This window comes from Hemiscyllium ocellatum, chromosome 4 (genome assembly GCF_020745735.1).
Source record: "Hemiscyllium ocellatum isolate sHemOce1 chromosome 4, sHemOce1.pat.X.cur, whole genome shotgun sequence".
Lineage (NCBI taxonomy): Eukaryota > Metazoa > Chordata > Chondrichthyes > Orectolobiformes > Hemiscylliidae > Hemiscyllium > Hemiscyllium ocellatum.
In genome coordinates this window covers 135822232-135842523 of record NC_083404.1, presented here as the reverse complement: position 1 = coordinate 135842523, position 20292 = coordinate 135822232, and the positions used below count along the sequence as shown (strand labels likewise).

The window sequence follows — 20292 nt, the reverse complement described above, 5'->3', positions numbered from 1 at the left end:
ATTGAATTTAGTCCAGGCTTACTTTGACTCCCTTGTCCAAAAAGGATTTGTCAATGGGTTATGGGAGGCAGGGAGGAAAGAGGATTTGAAATCAGATTAACAATTATCTTACTGAAAAACTGAGTAGACTGCCTCCTCCTCCTCCTGAAATTATAAATCCCCATGTCAATATGGACACTGGACACAGTGTTTCCAAGCACTTGTAAATATCAGTATAATGCAACTGATGCACATTACTTCTTCCCAGTGAATTCATTAACACAAACATCAATGCCAGGACACACATCCGCTACATGTTACACTTAAGCATCAAGATAATCACCTAAGTCAAAACTGTGAAATGAAACTCAGTATGGCAACAAAGACAGTTTCATACACCAATCTGTTCAACGTATGACTGGTGAATTTGTAAACCTATTGAACTCAATGCAACAGACAAGTATTATTTACTAAATTAAAATTAAGGATTCTGTTCTTGCCCCATTCCAGTTGTCACTCCAAATGAAGTATTTCTGACGAACACATCTCTATTAACAAAGCATAAACATGAACTGTTATTTATGCACACAGCAGCCACTTCCTCATTGGGAGAAGTTTAAATCTCATGATTATTTTATCTCAAGTACCAATACGCTATAACCGCTGAAAATGTGTTGCTGGTTAAAGCACAGCAGGTTAGGCAGCATCCAAGGAACAGGAAATTTGACGTTTCGGGCCAGAGCCCTTCATCAGGAATCTGAGGTGATGAGATTATGGATGGTCTGGGAGATGATGGTTTGGTGGTGGGAGGTGGTGTCATGGTCAAGGGGGCAATAGGAGGCGGCGTCCGCGAGCTGGCGTTTGGCTTCAGCGGTATAAAGGTCAGTGCGCCAAACTACTACCGCGCCTCCCTTGTCTGCCGGTTTGATGGTGAGGTTGGGGTTGGAGCGGAGGGCTGCACGTTCTGAGGGTGAGAGGTTGGAGTGGGCGAGAGGGGTGGACAGGTCGAGTCGGTTAATGTCCGGCGGCAGTTGGCTATAAATAGATCAAAGGCGGGTAAGAGGCCAGCACGGGGTGTCCAGGTGGAATACGCTATAACAAAACATTAAATAGCCTCCCCAATTTTGTTTCTCTCAGCAGCAATGATATCTGCAAAACAGGAGCTTTCACTCGAACATACAACTGCACCACAATGCACTCTTTTCAAGTATAAATCGATTCAACTACAAAACATAGGACGAAAGCGTACATGATACAAGCTTCAGTCCCGAGTTTATTAGAGAAGTGTTTGAGAAGAGAAGTATAATGCAAGAGTCTCCATTGGACCTCCGTACAGAACAAAATTTACTCGAGTCAGCTGAAAAGCTGATCGGTTGTTAGGCTTCCAAAGCTTTCTCATTAACCTAAGAGTGAAAATACAGCGCAGCTTATGTCCCCTGCTTCAAATCCATTACAGGGATAACTTTTTTCCCCCCCTGCTCTGGTGAAATGCCATCGCCGTGAAACATATTAACGCGTCCTCCCTCTCTGATGCCAGACCTGTTGAGCATTCCCAGGACTTTCGGCAGCAGGCATTGCAGGGAAACGCGGGAGAACGGAAACGTTTATTTAGGGTGGCCGGTCCGTGACAGTCACGGAAAGGTAAATAAACCTTCAGCGACTGAGTGGAAGCTGGGGAGTGTGGGGGTGAAAGGTGCTGAATGAAGCCCAGAGACAGTTGATGGTAACGGAGGGCGAGGGAGGCAGAGCCCGGGGATCTGACAACAGGGGAAGGGAATAACTACAGGCCCTGGGAAAAGGCCTCTTCCTAACTCACTGTCACTGGCTCCATCCCACCCACCCGCCCGCCCGGTAAACCCACCTTCAGAGGTGAGGCGGCAGAAAGGCCTGACCAGCTCGGCGAAACTCAGGTTGTTTTTCCGCGTCGAGCTCTCGGCGGCCTCACTGCACAGCACGGCCACCATGGGCACGAAGGTGTCCTGGATGAACTCCTGGACGCTCTGCACGCACTGAGCCATCCCCGGGGCCCTCAGAGACCGGGCGCTCCCCTCCCCCTGCTCTTTATCGACGAGACGACAAGCGGTTCCCTTCAGGGGAAGGAGGACAGGCCAAGCGCCGCCATGTTGGACACAGTCTCCCTGCCTTCCCGACGCCGCGTCACGTGACAGTTGCCCTCTGCCCCACCCCCTCACGACGGGCTGAGAGCTTGCGCACTCCGCCCAGTACGCCATTCTGTCAATCAATTGTCCTCGGGCTCGCCCTCACGCAGCGTCACGTCTTCCCGCCTCCTTCAGAACGCGCCTGCGTGCCCAAGTTGTCACCGTCCTGTCAATCACTTTCTAGGGCTCGCCCCTCACGCAGCGTCACGTCTTCCCGCCTCCTTCGGAACGCGCCTGCGTGCCCTAGTAGTCACCGTCCTGTCAATCACTTTCTAGGGCTCGCCCCTCACGCAGCGTCACGTCTTCCCGCCTCCTTCGGAACGCGCCTGCGTGCCCTAGTAGTCACCGTCCTGTCAATCACTTTCTAGGGCTCGCCCCTCACGCAGCGTCACGTCTTCCCGCCTCCTTCGGAACGCGCCTGCGTGCCCTAGTTGTCACCGTCCTGTCAATCACTTTCTAGGGCTCGCCTCTCACGTTGCGTCACGTCTTCCCGCCTCCTTCGGAACGCGCCTGCGTGCCCTAGTTGTCACCGTCCTGTCAATCACTTTCTAGGGCTCGCCTCTCACGTTGCGTCACGTCTTCCCGCCTCCTTCGGAACGCGCCTGCGTACACTGGTCATCACCGTTCTGTCAGTCATTTTCCAGGGGTCGCCCTCACGCGATGCACCGTCTTCCCACCTCCACAGGAACACGCATGCATACTCTTGCAGCCACTGTCTTGTCAATCACGTTCCAGGACCCGCCCTCACGTGGCGTACACGTCTCTTCGCTCCTGTGTTGACGCGTCTGCGCACTTCGACGAATCAATCCGAATGTCAATCATCGCCAAGGGTCCACCCTGCGTCACATTGGTCCAGCCCCTTCGCCCGCGTCTGCGCAGTGCTTCCAGGATTCCCAGCTGTTGCATTGAGTGTATGTCAGATTGTAAGAGGAGTTGTTATCCTAATTCACCTGGTTTCTCTAGAGTTTAGGAGGTTAAGGGGTGATCCAATTGACAATTCAATATATTAACAAGTAAAAGGATCAAGTACATCTCTGTGACTCTAAGTGTTAGAGAAAGCAGGAGAATGCGTATAAGAAACTTAGTAATGATTGAATGACAGAGCAGACTCGATGGGCTGAATGGCCTAATTTCAGCTCCTATGTCTTATGGTCTTAAAAAACAGATAACGATTAAAATATTTCCAAAAACTGCTTCATTCACGATGGTGGCTGAGTCGCAGGACATCATATAGGCTACTTAGCCCATGAGACAGGAGTTTGTCTAATGCATCCACTTTACTTTTTTTTCACCAAGGTCCTCCTCAGCCGTCTCCTGTGGACTCCTCCTGGAGTCACAGTGTGGCCTCTGGCCATGGAGGGGCACAAAGGACATGATTTACACTGCAGCAGTTGCAGAAGAAATGTAGAGAAAAGAACCTATCCCTGAACACAGCCACCTTCGACCTTACAAACGCCTTTGACACCATTGATTGGGAAGCATTATGGAGCATCCCTGTCGTTTTGGTTACATCATAAAGTTTGACAACATCCTTCACCTGCTCCGTGATGACATGGAAGTCATGATAAAGATAAATGGCTCCATCACTGACCCATTTCCTATTTGGACCCATGTCAAGCAGGGCTGTGTCATTACTCCAATACCTCGCAATGGTTCACCTCACTGCCGACAAGCTCACAGTTGGAGTGCAGCAAACTTACAGAACCTGTGGGAAATTATTCAACCTGCGCTGACTTCAAGCCTAAACCAGAGTCACCCCGACCAGTGTCATCAAGCTGCAGTACGCAGATGACACTTGTGTGTGCAGTCTCAGAGGACATGCTCCAGATCATTGTCAGTATCTTCACAGAGGTATATGAGAGCACGGTTCTCACCCTGAACATTCGCAAGACGAAGGTCATCCACCAAACTGGCCTGCATTGTGGCACAAACCCCTAATCTTCAAGGTCCACACAGTGGGCCTAGAGAACATTAACCACTTCCAATGCCTCAGAAGTATCCTATCAGCTGAAGCAGTTATTAATGAAGAGATCCAGCATCACCTCCAGTGTGCTAGCACAGACTCCAGTCACTTAAGGAAAAGGGTGTTCAAGAACGACAACATCATACTCGACACCAAGACCATGGTTTACAGAGCTGTGGTGATTTTGGCTCTCCTATATAGCCATGAGACGTCTAAAGCAAATCCCTAAGGGCACTGGAGCAGTACCACCAAATGTGCCTGCGCAAGATCCTGTAAATCTGCTGGGAAGATGCACTAATACAGCTAGGCAATAGTGAGGACTGCAGAGCAGAGTCTAGATTAGAGTGGCGCTGGAAAAGCACAGCAGGTCAGGCAGCATCCAAGGAGCAGGAAAATCGATGTTTCGGGCACCAATACCACCATCTCGACCAGGCTAACATCCCCAGCATCAAGGCACTGACAACACCACCCCCCCCCCCCCCCCCTCCCCCCCCACCCACCTGCAATGGGCTGGCCACGTTGTCCATATGACTGACACAAGACTCCCCAAGCAGGTACTCTACTTCTCGCTTTGGCAGGCAAGCCTCAGGTGGGCAGAGGAAACACTTCAGGGATACCCTCAAGGCCTTACTGGTGAAGTGAGACATTCCCACAGACACCTGGGAATCACTGGCCCAAGACTGTCCAAGGTGGAAGAAAAGCATCCATGAAGTCATTGAGCACCTGGATTCTTGCAGTCAGGAAAAACTGGAAACCAGGCAAAAACAGCAAATGTAGTGCCCTGTCACACTCATCCCCCACCCACCCCTTCCCATGACCACCACCTGGCCCAAGTGTAATAAAACCTGCAGTAGCCGCATTGGTCTATGCAGCCACTTGCAGACTCACCCTGAGAGTGGGAGAGAGTCGTCCTCATCTGAAAGGTGTTAAACTACAGATTTGAGACGGCTCAGGGAATCCCTTCTGGACTCGGACCCATAAGCCTCTCTTGGTTTGTCCCCGAGATCACACTCTTTGGAAGTCTGAAATGAAAAACCTCTTACAGACAGATTAGCTTCATTTATTTACCAATAGCATCACTGTTACAACATAACACTGATACCTATAAGCCAAACTAACTAGGTTCTGATAACCTAGGAGAGTAGGGTACCAGCTCACAAAAACATTGTATGTTCTTAATTAGACAGATTACAGTGAAAGACAATAATTCATAAGGAAGAAAAGTTAATTGGCAGGTCTGTGTGCGCTTGACCAATCACTCCTACAGGCCCTAAGCCATTCATCAGGTGGGATAAACATACCAAGCCAAGTAGGTGCTTGCTAGCAAGATAAACTCCTACCATAAAGAGGTACCAGTCTGAGCTAATTGGAGAGTTCATAAGGTAACCTTGCACAGCTCACATGTTCAATACAACTGTTTTACAAAATTACTTCTTAGCAAGGAAGGCAAACATTTGACCATGAAATGGCTTCCTGACACATTGTGCCAGAATCTCTTCAATGTTCGGCCGAGAATAATGTCTAAGCTAGGAGCAGACTCTTGCTTTTTAAGCACTGAATCATTCTGATCCTGAGGCTGAGATATTACCGTGAGGTTGCATTTAAACTGATTAATTAGTCTTTGAATTAAACATGCTTTCTTTTCAGGGTTGTGTTTCAAATTCAAATAAGACATAAGATCTGATTAGTTAGAATTGACAGTGAGGCAGTCTGTAAGGTCTGCAAGAGCAGCAAGTAAGTTAAAACTTCATCAATATCACCTATTACGGAGTTTGTATTTAATAACTGGTAATGGCTTCTCAACATCATCATAAAGTCTCAAAAATGCAATTAAGTTCAATCCATAGCAGGTAAGCACTAAGAGTTAATTTTCTGCTGGCTTTAGCAGCCTCAGCACTATAATGTTTTCTCTCTCTCTAGTGTCCTTTTGAACTCTCAAGTCAGGGTCTTGTAACACTGTCTGCCCAGCTTGCAAGGGTTTTAAGAATCCATTATAATTGACAGGACCTGACCATCAACTACAAGGCTTTTGATAGTACCGAGTTTCGTTTCAGGGTCAGAATCAAACACTGATTAATTTCACAAGGGAACAGCTGTGAACGTTATCACTAGGTGTCCTGTTTGCACCGATTCACTGATGCTAAGGCAAATGTTCTTAATTGCCTTAGAGGATGCTGTTATCACTTGGTGAGCACAGCAGAAGGCATCTTCTTCCAGCCAGGCTCAGCAATGAGGTGGCTTCCAATGTCTTGGAATAGTGGTATAGGCTAGGTGCCTGGCTGGGTGGTCTCCTAGTGTGTCCTGTCCAGGGCAAGAGGAGTGGTCTCAGCCTGGAAAGGCGCTCTTGTTCCAGTCTTGTCCCATCGTATAGGTCTTTGGCGGCTTCCAGGTATTTCAGTAGCCCGGCATGAAGGTCAAATCCCAATACAGAGGTCTCATCTTGGCTTGGTGCTCTCATTCTGGCTTAGGAGGCAACTTCTGGATTTTCTAATGGTCCAGCATGGAGGTCTAGTCCCAGCATGGAGGTCTAGTCCCAGCATGGAGGTCTAGTCCCAGCATGGAGGTCTAGTCCCAACATGGAGGTCTAGTCCCAGCATGGAGTGAGCAGGATGAAGGGCTTCTGCCTGAAACGTAGATTTTCCTGTTCCTCAGATGCTGCCGACCTGCTGTGTTTTTCCAGCACCACTCTAATCTTGACTCTGATCTGCAGTCCTCACTTTCACCAATATGGAGTTAGACAACAGATAAGCTGTGCTGTCTTTGAATGGGGGAACAGGCTTAAAGGGCTGAATGGCTTACTTCTCTTTCTATGTTTGGCTTTACAGCAGAAACTATTAAGGATCCTTTATCCCCCAATGTAGTATCATTATTCCTAAAATGTTGTAGAAATAAACAAAGGGAATAAAAGACTATTTTAAAAATAATCTACTGCACTACCTTTCAGTTCTTTTGTCAGTCATCGACCTGTTGATGAGAAGAAGCAGAGCTGGCAACCTCATAAAATGAAATGTAAAAACCAAACGAGCAGTGGATGCTGTAAATGGGGAACAAAAACAGAAGTTGCTGGAAAAGATCGGCAGTTCTGGCAGGAGAGGAATCAGAGTTAACCTTTCGGGTCTGGTGACCGTTCCTCAGAACTGAAATGAAAATGAATTAAAATGTCTCATGTTATAAACACAACCAGTGAGTCTCCTTTCAGCTGTATCAAACCAAGTGGCAACCTGTGTGTACATTCAGGTGGTCAACTCTGGAGGAGGGTGCTCCTGGAGCTATGATCATATAACATTCTGACTATATAGCATATGAATATGTGGTGTCTAATATGAAAGTTAAAGTGACTGTCTTATGTTTTATTGGGTTTGCCCCCAATAGAGTGCACTCCTTTACTCCTTTTCATACCCATAATTTACACCTATTTATCACCCACTTATTTTCATTAGCACTACCTTTGATTAGACTTACATGATTAGACTTACAGTGTGGAAACAGGCCCTTCGGCCCAACAAGTCCACACCGACCCGCCGAAGCGAAACCCACCCATACCCCTACATATACCCCTTACCTAACACTACGGGCAATTTAGCATGGCCAATTCACCTGACCCGCACATCTTTGTGACTGTGGGAGGAAACCGGAGCACCCGGAGGAAACCCACGCAGACACGGGGAGAACGTGCAAACTCCACACAGTCAGTCGCCTGAGTCGGGAATTGAACCCGGGTCTACAGGCGCTGTGAGGCAGCAGTGCTAACCACTGTGCCACCGTGCCGCCCAAACATCTGTTGCCCTGTCAACATCTGTTTCACTTGCTCCTCCTCTACATGAAGCATAAAAACTATCATTTCAATTCTAAAGAGGAGTCATATCGAAACATCAACTCTGTTTTCCTCTCCACAAGTGCAGACAAACCTGCTGAGTTTCTCCAGCATCTTCTCTTTGGATTTCTCTTTGTATTCCATCATCTGCCATATTTTGCTTTTATTTGAGGGGATAAAGAATGCTGCAGAGCAAGGTCAAAGAACAAGCAAAGTTAGCTTTAGTGAACCAGACCAGATTGTACAATTATTTGCGACTGGTCGGCACAGTTGCTCAGTGGTTAGCACTGCTGCCTCACAGCGTCAGGGATCCAAATTCAATTCCTGCCTCAGGTGACTGTCTGTGTGGAGTTTGCGTGCTCTCCCTGTGTCTGCGTGAGTTTCCTCCGGGTGCTCCGGTTTCCTCCCAGATCCGAAGATTTGCAGATTAGGTGAATTGGCCATGCTAAATTGCCCGTAGTGTTCAGGGATGTCTAGGCTAGGTGCATTAGTCGGGGGAAATGTAGAGAGGTAGGGGAATGGCTTTGGTTGGGATACTCTGAGGGTCAGTTTGGACTTGTTGGATGAATGGCCTATTTCCACACTGTAGGGAGTCTATGATATTCCTAACAATCCCATAGTTGCTATTGGATTAAACTTTAATTGTAGATGTTTCAGCTATGAATACAAAACAAATTTAAGGTGACTGGGGAGTGATACAAAAGAGTCGAGAATGTGGTGCTGGAAAAACACAGCAGGTCAGGCAGCATCCAAGGAGCAGGAGAGTCAATGTTTTGGGCAAAAGCCTTTCAGCAGGACTTCATTCCTTGATTCTAATCTCCAGTATCTGCAGCCTTCAGTGCCTCCTAGAGATACAAAAGAGTCCAGAGGGGCAATTCTTGCACACAAGGGCGGTGAGGGTCTCAAATGGCCTGCCAGAGGTTGTGGTGGAGGCAAGTACAGTTTCGTCATTTAAGAAACATTGAGACAGGGACATGGATGGGATCGATATGATGGAGTATGGACCAAATACAGGCAAATGGGGCTAGGTTAATTGTGAAAACTGAGCAGCATCAACAGGTTGTGCCAAAGGACCTGTTTCCACGCTGGGGACCTCTATGACACTATGTCAAAGTTTATTTTCCAGTTTGTTACCAGACTATGAAATAAAGGAAAAAGAATTATAGTTTGAAGTTATGTTGTACACTATTAGTCATAAGTATTATACATTAATATTTTAAGTAAAAGATTATAAAGTCATAGAGATATACAGCACGGAAACAGACCCTTCAGTCCAACCTGTCCATGCCAACCTGATTTAGTCCCAATTGCCAGCATTTGGCCTGTATCCCTTTAAACCCTTCCTATCTATATACACATCTAGGTACCTTTTAAATATCATAATTGGACCAGTTTCCATCACTTCCTCTGGCAGCTCGTTCCATACACGCACCACCCTCTGCATGAAAACATTTTCCCTTAGGTCCTTTTCAAATCTTTCCCCTCTCACCTTAAACCTATGATTTCTAGTTCTGGACTCCCCATCCTGGGAAAAAGAACTTGTCTATTCACCATATCCACGTTCCTCATGATTTTATAAAACTCCTATAAGGTCACCCCTCAGCCTCCAATGCTCCAGGGAAAGTAGCCCCAGCCTATTTAGTCTCTCCCTATAGCTCAAATCTTCCAACCCTGGCAGCATCCCTGTCAATCTTTTCTGAACCCTTTCAAGTTTCACAACATCCTTCTTATAACAGGGAAACCAGAATTGCACATGTTAGGCCGGAATCTCGGGATTCCGGTCTTTGCGAGTTCTTTGGAAGGAGAGACCGCACCAGCTTCTTTAGTTCGAGGCAGAGCACCGTTTATTTTACAGAATCACGACTGGCAAACTATACAACGAATTCTACAGCATGCAATTCGTTGGAGAAGGCGTTCTGCCCCTCTGCCCCAGTTATACCCCTTGCTGGCCAGTGCTCCAGGTCAGGTGTCCACGTCTGACCTTCCTGTTGGCTACTCGTTCCCGGGCAAAGCGTTCCGCTCTCTGGTTGGATGGTTTGAACTGTCTGTCCGTTTGCCTCGGAGCGACCAGTCCCGTAGACATTGTGGGGCCACTGGTCCTGCTTATTTAATTAGTGGTTTACCAGAAACAATAGTTCATTACCATTTAAGTGAGTAGTTTCGATGGTTCAATCGACAGCTCAACTAATCCAATTAGCAATGTCTACCGGTTACAAATTCCAGAGGTACAATTAACAGGCTGTCTATCAGCTAGCCTCTGATCAGATTAGGAGGCCAGGCCAGCAGTTTCCAGTTCAGTAATCATGATAGTTTAACCATTTCAGGCCCGGTATTAGAAGCACTTGTTACAGTTATAGTTTTTTCCCTCCCTAGATCTAGTGTGCCACCCCACTAGTACAACTGCCCCAACATTCCCTCCCTTGGCCTCTACTGAGGCCACACCACCCCATGCCGTAAGAAACGCAACACCACGAGGCGACCGGGATCTGGTGTGCCGGCAGACGCCCCCACAGACGTCCCTTCGTCGTACCCGAGCACGTTGTCTTGACCAGAATCACCGGTTCTAGGGAGACAGTCATGATGGGATGAAGGGTGCCCTGCGCAACACGCCGCAACACAATTTACAAATAGATAATTAAAACTACATGCAAATCTAAGTTAATAGATAAAACAACTCCGGCAGACTTCTGCGGAAAGGACAAAAGCACAGAATTAATCAAGCATGGCAAAAAACATGGCAAAAAGACAAACAGAGCACTGTACGCGAGTACATAACAGTCGCAAGAGATTTGGAGTGGAGGAATTGAAATAAGGAAGGTGTCTGCAGAACGCAAGTCTGAAGTCCAAAGAGCACCCAAGTGTAAACATCTTCTGTGAATTGTGAATTAGAACACTAGCAGCAGTTAGGTACCTGCTAGCGAGCGGAAACCCAGTGAGAAAGTGTACTGTGCCCCGGTGTTCCCGCAGATCAGAATGCTCCACAGGCCAACAGCTCCGTCCAGACGTCCGACACGGAAGACAGAGGCCAGAGATCTTATTAGATCATGACGAACGTGGGCCACCAGTTCCGATGTCAATGCGCGACTGTGCCTGTCTTAGGTTGTCCCTCGCCCGAGGGATCGTACCCATCATTGGCTAACCAGTCGTATTGCATTGAATTGTAGATACCGACATCCGTTTCATCGCCGTCAAGAACGGACACAGGCAGTGGCAACCGGCTCAATAGTGTGTTTGAAACAGCAGTGTTTCGAGTCCCGGGCACACAGTACATCTCAACCCCCCACTGTATGAAAGGATCAATTCACCTATCCCCAGGTCAAATGGGCAAAATAAGTAGGGACTCTTTGGACAACCAGACCACATTCATTGTTTATAAAGGAGAAAAGCTAGTACTGAGTAGCATCAAGAGCAGAACCGTAGCGCACCACCGTGGGCAACGCGATCGGATGAACTCGAAAGAAAGCCATTGAGACCGCTGACATGCACCGGAGAGATAGTATTTAGTACGCCTGCACCCGTAGCCCATTCAGAGGTGGTAGTGCATGATTGGAGAGAATAACCGCCAGATCCCCACTCGCCTGACTTCCCATCGGGAGGCATCAGTGACGTAGTGCAACCGGCCGCACAGAAAACCAGCTACATGGTTCATGAGTGGAAGTCACCTTACAGCATGTATTCCATATGTCCCTCCCCGTTTGTAGGAGATCACACGCAGGCTGTCGTGTACTCAGAGTTGGTGGCGGCGCAGGCATCTGTTGAGGAGTGCAGAGCCCAGCATATGGGGGGTTCGGTTAAAAAGTAATGATACCACATTACATCTAAACCAGGGAGATGGGGCTGCAGAAATGTGGTGAAAGGTGTCCTGCCATCTCCAGGGGGACATTTGGTGAAATCGGCCAGAAAACATCCTACTAGTATGGGAAATGAAAGCATTGTATTTAACAACTGCCATTAGCACAGTCCTGTGAAGGCGGAGCCATTGGGTAAGCTGATCTCGAAAAGCTCCTTGCTATTAGACTCAGCGGACATCACCATGCCAGTACTCCTGGATGTGAAGTCTTTAGTCATCCAGTAAAAGAAAAAGGGGGCCAGTGCGAAATGTCCAATGCATTCACTAAGATTGCCCCCCACCCAGTTGTGCAACAGAACTGGAAAAACCAGATATCAATCAAGACAATGAGAGAGAGAAAAAAAATGAAGGTAGGCCTAACGCCTAACCTTTCTCACAGCCCAAGGATCTATACGAAGCTGTCGCCTAAAGAATAGAGTGATCCCAGTATGAGGTAAAAAGAATGGTTCCGTATAAAGGAAGAAATAGTACCTTGTACAAAGGAGTGCAGGGCAATTTGTGAACTCCAATCAGAGAGAAGAAAGGTCCCTGACCACTGGCTGCCACAAAAGGCAATTGAAACAGGGGGAAATAGACCATCCTGTAGGGGAATTGTTCGTCTTATTTTTAAAGAGTCAGAGAAAAGCGAAAAAATGCAACCACCCCACTGATTCAGTGTTGGGAGAGGTAACTGCGGAAAAGCAGTCACGCAAAAAGATACCAAGTAGCAGCATTTCTTAATCAGAAAAAGGTAGAAAGCAAACGTGCGCAGGCTGTGGAAGACATTCAGTAGGAAAGGCTGCGGCCAATTGGGAAATAGCACTATACAGGGCAGATAAATTCCGGGACAATGATGAAAATGCAAGATAGTACGAGTCTCGGTTATAACTTGCTGTGCATCTGCACTAGCAGCTGCAGGCGCAAAAACGTCGTTATGCACATGAAATAACCAATGTTGAAAAGTGAAAAATATCCGGCCAAGAGCTCTACCGAAAAAGTAGGGTGACCCCCCTAGAGGGGGTCAAAGGATTGGCAGCAGTTAAAAGGGTAAAAGGGGAGAAATAGTACACTGTATAGGGGAAGGCAAACTATGTCCACTGTCACCACAGGTGATTAAAACAGGTTACTTCCTTAGGAGGCAAACCGAAAAAACAGGAGGAATATAAAGTAGGTAATCAGTTCAGATGGGCTGGACATGGGTGAATGCACCACGCATCGCGCAGGAACTGTAACAACTGCAGCATGTACACCATGTAAATGACAAACCAGAAAGTTGTCAGGTGAGAGATCACGAACATACAGGGTCGGCTTTGCTGCAGAATGGGTGACCCGTGGCAACAGGAAATGGTGCCAGTTATTGTCATCCTCCGTTCAGACCCTGTACCCAAGTTTTCCATATGTTACCGCAGTCAGGGGCCCACCAGCGATTGTGAACGGACTTACTGCCTTGGGCAACTCTCACATGCGCTGCCCCATGTGTTTTCAGCCCGTTCAGTATAAGGGATGGTGATGATTATGGAGAGGGGGCCTTTGTCACGGGGACCCTGGTGAGTAATGTAAAACTCTGGGCAATTAGGAGATTTGCGGTGGGACGAAATTGGACTGTTTGCCTGAGGGGACTTGTCCCCCCTAACGAGATACAGAACGAGAGGTGCAAGTATAATCCTTGTGTATGCAAGAATCTGTGTGTGTGCAGGGCCGTGTGTCATAGCCAAAAGAGAGTGCGCAGGTGCTGCGGGCATACCGGACGTCGTATCTGTGTGAAACAGAGAGTGAGAGCCATAAGGGGCTTGCTCAGCTAGCAGGGAGGTTAACACTGTTCTAGCTCGAAATCATCTGATTGTTAGTGAGTGGATGTGTGAGTGTTGTCAGCTAGAGCTTGCACCCCCCTTTTTGACTGTGATATTTATGGATGTGTAACATGATCTTCACAGGGAAGCTTCTGGTATCCTTGTAGCTTATTTAACGTGATAAAAGCCAGAGAACGAAGGGTAATTCAGATGAGTAAGAGTAAAAAATACGTAAGTTGAGATGCATGTAACATCCCATTGAATACTCCCGTAAGAAGGGTATGAGTAGAGTGTCCTCATCCGCAGAGGATGTCAGCTCCTATGTGCAGAAACGAAGAGTGGAATACTGAGGGCGCGCAGAACACAAGTCCCTTCCCAGTTCAGGGGCAACCAATTGTACCGAATCTGCCCCCCCACAATTTCACCACAAATCTGCGCGACTCACCGTTAATGCTGCCGCTTGGCTGCCCGTGAGTATCCCCGGGTAAGCCGTCCGGGCTGGGTGAAACAAGTGAAGTTTACTAGCGGGTGAAAAGCAGTGTTTCCCCGACCTGCACTGACGAGGAGTATAGAGAATGATAGAATTTCACAAGAGAGTTTGCTGCATCAGCATCCAGCAATCGCATGCGGACTACCAATGCAGCGACTGACTTCCAGGAGGTGGAATATTTCAGGTGGAGTGCAGTTGAGATGGATAAAAGGAGGTTGGAGGTCATGCTCTGCAGGAAATAGGAGGTATTAACTGGTAGAGGAATACAGTCCATTGCCTACCAGCCAGAAAAAGAGGAGTAATCATGTAGTTCGGGCACATGGTGAATGACACAGGTAACGAGTTGTGAGTACACTCTATGCAGGTCAGGACAGAAATCCTTTGTGTAGCTCTGTCCTCTGTGTAAGGCAAAGTTTGTAGGTAGTAGGAGGCCTTATGAGTTACCTAGGGAAAAGAATCATAAAAGAACCTGGTGACCCTGCCGTTTTCGGCGCGAATCTGCGCCTTGCAGGAGGTGTGAACAGGTGAATTGGAAACAACTACTCGCAGTTGAAGAGACTGAAGGGTATGGGCAAGAGCTGAGCTTCGATCCCTATGCTGCAGACAAAAGTTGTTGCAATGTGTGCATTGCTAGGCTATTCACACTTGGCAGTCAGGGACAAATGGGTGAGAACAGAGCATGGCCACCGTGACCGCCTAAGATACAGACAAGTAGGTATAAAATCAAATCTAGCGGTCAGAATCTGGTAGTAGGAAAGCGTAGCGACCCAGACGTCCCAAGCCCGGTAAAAGGGTCTATTGTAGGAACATGAAAGAAAGTGTAAAGACAAGCATAACGTATTGACAAGAAGAATAACTGCACAAACCCTGCAGGATCTCACCCTCTTTCTCTGAGGAGGTAGTGTCAGGCGGGGAGGTGAGCTTACATCCTCCTGCACAAGTTCGCCCTGGAGGTGGGCTCCCGTGACTATTAGAGTGTCGTTTTATGCTGCGAGGGGGTGTACCCCCGTCGGGGCTGGTGAACTCTGCGGGGCAGCAACAGGGGCCCCGGACAGTAGGGGAATGATAAGAACGAGGCCAAAGTTCTCTACCCCTGTGGGAGACGATTGTATGTATAGCGCTTTCAAGCACAGGTGAATGCAAAAACGCTCCGGACACTGCAGGTGCAGCGGAAAGGCAAAAGAAAACATCGGCCAGGTCTGTGACAGAGAAAAAATGACAGGCAGGCGTGAGTGCCTGCAGTGCAACAGCGGGGTCTGGAACCTTCAGATGTAAAGTGACTGTGGCCCCGTTTATTCTTCGGAGGTCATGTAACGAATCCTGGTAGCAAACCTCAGGGAGCGTAATTCTGGGAAAAGGGGACGAGACGCAGAGTACAGCAGCAGGAGCACAGTGAGTGAAGAGCTTTTTTTTTTCACTTTTAGAACTTTATTTTAGCAGCACAAATATAACTGAGATTGCACATCATTTGCACAAAATATTATCACAATGATGAATAAGAATTCCTCACAAGATAGACATCTGTTCAGATGGTCTTCGTGGCAAGTGCAAAAACTTCCAGGTCCCATCATCTGTGGCACTATGTTATATTCACCTAATCAATTTTAAATACATTTTCTCGAGCACTTCACATGATTCAATGACAATTTCTATCAAACCTAATCATTAAAATTAGGCAGAATCCTGGGCCTTGGAATTCCCACCAAATCACAGATTAAAGTTGATTGGTCAATCTCATGTCCAAATTTTAGATAAACTGCTAGAAATAAACTTAGAAATCAGTAAACAGATTACAACTGTACAGAGGATTATTTGACAGTCCTTGAGTTGAGATTTTGGAATCATAATAGATTTTTCTCAGTTGTGTTTTTTGGGCTGGGCTGCCAGAAAGAGTGCTATCAAGCAGTAAATGGTCCCGCCAATCGTCAAAGCCATTGTAGTCCTGTATAGTAGTCGATCAGGGACACCTCGCTTTAAATGTACTGGCAAACCATCTGGCTTCTGAAACATTTGCTGGAAATCAGGCACCTTATTCCGTCCTAAGAAGTGCATTCCTCCTCCTTCCAATTCAGATATGGGTTTTGTGGGTGTAGCAAAAATCATAGTGGGAGTTTCTGTGGAAACTAGAGGCTTCAACCCCTGTTCAGAGATGTTACCTCTAGAGTAGCGAGTGAAGAGCTTTTGATGGAGGGATGAGGCCAGAAGATGAGTTACTGTGACCTGGTAGGAAACCTCAGGGAGTATAAGACCTCAAAAAGGGGGTGAGACTCGGGGACCAGCGGAATGTCAAGTCTGCGGACACCAGTTAAATTCAACTGTTCAACAAGATGAGTGAAAGATAGAAAACGACGATAGAAACGACCTCAGATCCGACGGAGAGCATCGAGTGGAAATAAAGGGTGAGCGGGGGTGTAGGATGGGGCACTACATGCGGCAAAAGAAGTCGGAATGAGATCTCAATGGGACAATTTGATACTGGGTGGCAGTTACAGGCTCCATGATCTAATTATCAAAGAATGTAGCTTCAGACAGGCAGCCCTGCTGTTGCTAGCTGCACCCCGCATGGCTGTGAATAATCGTTTGGGGACTGGAACTGGCAGTGTCTGTTGCAGCACTGGCACTACCTCCCTAGCCCCAGCCTTTAGGAGGAGGACGAATAATAGTACGAAATAAGTGCGCATATACTCGTAAAAAGACGAAAGGAGCGCGCATGTGATTGTAATGAGAAGATGAATGAGCGCGCATAACACTTTAGCGTAAGGGAAAATCTGTGGATCTGAGAGAAAGGATGAAATGGGTGTGTAAGATAGGTCAGTAAAAATTGGAGGACATAGGCGGAAAGATGAATGAGTGCCCCCATCTCGTCATTAAAGAATCTGTGAGCATGAAAGTGGAAAAAATGGCTGAAGCACCCATGTTGGCGGACAAAAGATGAGTGACTGGTCGCGAGGGAAAAGATGAATGAGCTAGGCCAAACCCTTTACTGTCTGCTGAGTCGCAGGTCCCGGTTGGAGACCTGGGATCTGCGGCCCCCGGGAAAAAGAAGGAACAGGCAAAAACAAGTGGGCTGGGGGATGTCAGAGCCTAATGCCGGCTTCGGTAATGCCAGGCAAACAGCGGTCGCATGAAAACCACTTTAAAGGGGGCGAGTAGTAGTGGCCTCTGTGCCACCGTATGGTAATGCTGCACTGCGCATGTTGTTGGTCGGTATTTTCTATTTAAAAGTAAAAAGGGTACAACCTGTCGAATAAGATGTAGTTAGAAGCATGATTCATGTCATCATCATGATAATTTAAGAAGACCTTCCCATCGGATTATCCCATGGACCAGGACAATCGCGCCTACGTGTCCCTCCGATGTTAGGGTCGCAGACCCCTGAAAACGAGTAGCCCCTCCCAGAGCGAGCAATCTCGTCAAGAGTGAGCATTCGCGCCAAAACTAAACGGACCCCGCCCAAACTGAGCATTCGCGCCAAAACTGAACGGACCCCGCCCAAACTGAGCATTCGCGCCAAAACTGAGCAAACCCGCCAAAAGTAAGTTGACCCGCCAGAACCAAGCTGACCCCGGGACACCCTGGGATTTACCGTCTTGGGACGGCACAACCGTAATGGTCCGACAATTAAATGCTCCACCATCCCTTACTCTGTCACTTTTCTGAACGCATCTCTACCTTTTCAAGTAAAGAGCAATTAAAAATGATAGTGGGGCAGTACACACAGTTGGGAGGACAGAAGTCATTAACCCTAAAAATCAATGTGAGTCCACAGAGATAAATCCCAGCCCATTAAATCCAGGGAACAAAACTCACATACTCGCAGAGCTGCAGATCTGCTCCCGTTCTCTGGACAGCTTTCCACGCTCTCTCTCTCAGAGGCTGCCGGTGCAGGTCCGCTGCACCCCGATGCCTCGCTGCCGACGCGGTCTAGCAGGTCCAGACCTGGGAGTAAGTGTTCCTGCACCACTCCCGTTCGCCACGTCCGTCAAAGTCACAGCACTCGCTCTTTCTCTCTCACTGGGCCGGCCCCACACTGGTTGTCACCCGCATACATGCCAAGCCACGCATACTGTCGGTGTCTCCGTATCCCCGTCTCAGCCTGTCGCAGTCCCCTGCACCTCTGTCTTAGTAACATGCTCCGAGGCGTTACAGCCTCGGCGGTCCGAGATCAGGTCCCCCATGTCGGATCTCCCCTGATGGGAACCGTGATAAAAACAGAGCATCTTTCAAAGCCTGACCTTCGCGTGGCAGATCTCTGCTCTTAACAACCGGTCTAAGGCAGACGCCAGTGCGGACAACCCTGTTGAGAAGATGAGATCCGACCTCTGTCACCCCGGGGTTTGGTAGATGCTAGCAGCAAGTGTGTATAGCAAGATGTGTCGGTCTTAAGTGCTTTGTAACGTGGATCCAAGCAGTCAAGTACGGTCAGCGCTGCAATAGGTAATCTCAGGGACGCGCTCGGCTCCGAAAGCCACGCGATTAAAAGGCAACTAGGGGCGCGCTCGGCTCCGAAAGCCACGCGATTAAAAGGCAACTAGGGGCGCGCTCAGCTCCGAAAGCAACGCGAATCAAACTGGCAACAAGGGGCGTGCTCAGCTCCGAAAGCAACGCGAATCAGACTAGCAACAAGGGGCGCGCTCAGCTCCGAAAGCAATGCGAATTAAACAAGCAACAAGGGGCGCGCTCGGCTCCGAAAGCCACGCGAATTAAACAGACAACAAGGGGCGCACTCAGCTCCGAAAGCAACGCGAAATCGAACCGGTACTAGTTAAAAGGTTAGTGGTAGCTTACCAGTCAGGATTCTGCGATGCTGCTGCCAAACTGATCAGTTTTTTGGGTTGGTGAGGGTCAGAGGGCAGACAAAAGACTAACTAAAGAAATGTAACTACTGGAAGCCTTAGGTTTAACAGGCGCTTCCTCACCTTAGAAGGTTTTGGCCGAAAGTTGTCTGCCCCCTGATCCGCCAACGTGGCCAACTTGCCGTGGTCTCTTTCCCTTCCCGCGTCAGGCTCACCAGATGTTAGGCCGGAATCTCGGGATTCCGGTCTTTGCGAGTTCTTTGGAAGGAGAGACCGCACCAGCTTCTTTAGTTTGAGGCAGAGCACCGTTTATTTTACAGAATCACGACTGGCAAACTATACAACGAATTCTACAGCATGCAATTCGTTGGAGAAGGCGTTCTGCCCCTCTGCTCAACGTCGCCCCAGTTATACCCCTCGCTGGCCAGTGCTCCAGGTCAGGTGTCCATGTCTGACCTTCCTGTTGGCTACTCGTTCCCAGGCAAAGCGTTCCGCTCTCTGGTTGGATGGTTTGAACTGTCTGTCCGTTTGCCTCGGAGCGACCAGTCCCGTAGACATTGTGGTCCTGCTTATTTAATTAGTGGTTTACCAGAAACAAGAGTTCATTACCATTTAAGTGAGTAGTTTCGATGGTTCAATCGACAGCTCAACTAATCCAATTAGCAATGTCTACCGGTTACAAATTCCAGAGGTACAATTAACAGGCTGTCTATCAGCTAGCCTCTGATCAGATTAGGAGGCCAGGCCAGCAGTTTCCAGTTCAGTAATCATGATAGTTTAACCATTTCAGGCCCGGTATTAGAAGCACTTGTTACAGTTATAGTTTTTTCCCTCCCTAGATCTAGTGTGCCCACCCCACTAGTACAACTGCCCCAACAACCTCTACTCCAAGTTCTCCTGCCCTGATTTCCTTCCATAATGTAGAACTTCACATTTATCTAAGTTAATCTTCATTTGCCACTCCTCAGCCCATTGACCCAACTGATCAAGATCCCATTGTAATCTGAGGTAACCTTCTTCACTGTCCACTAACACCTCCAACTTTGGTGTCATCTGCAAACTTGCGAAGCATACCTCCAATGTTCGCATCCAAATCGTTTATATGAATAACAAAAAGCAGTGGACCAAGCTCCGATCCTTGTGGCACACCTCTGGTCACAGGCCTCCAGTCTGAAAAGCAACCTTCCACCACCAGCCCCTGTCTACCTTCAAGCCAGTTCTGCATCCAAATAGCTAGTTCTTCCTCTATTCCATGTGATCTAACCTTGCTAGTCAGTATACCGTGAGGAACCTTGTTGAATGCCGTACTGAAGTCCATATAGATCCCATCCATTGCTCTGCGCTCGCCAATCCTCTTCATTACTTCTTCAAAAAAATGCAATCAGATTACTGAGATATGATTTCCCACACACAAAGCCATGTTGACTATCCTTAATCAGTCCTTGCCTTTCCAAATACATGCAAGTCTTGTC

At 47.9% G+C, this 20292-nt stretch overlaps 1 protein-coding gene across 2 annotated transcripts in view; it reads right to left on the bottom strand.

Moving 5' to 3' along the window:
* trappc8 (trafficking protein particle complex subunit 8) overlaps window positions 1-2125 on the bottom strand; it is a 137829-nt gene extending 135704 nt beyond the window's left edge. For both annotated transcript variants that reach the window (XM_060823884.1, XM_060823885.1), the window contains exon 1: window positions 1841-2125. In XM_060823884.1, coding sequence (XP_060679867.1) covers window positions 1841-1997 — 157 coding nt within the window. In that variant the 5' untranslated portion in view covers window positions 1998-2125. The remainder of the gene's footprint in view (window positions 1-1840) is intronic.
* Window positions 2126-20292: the final 18167 nt, after the last annotated feature.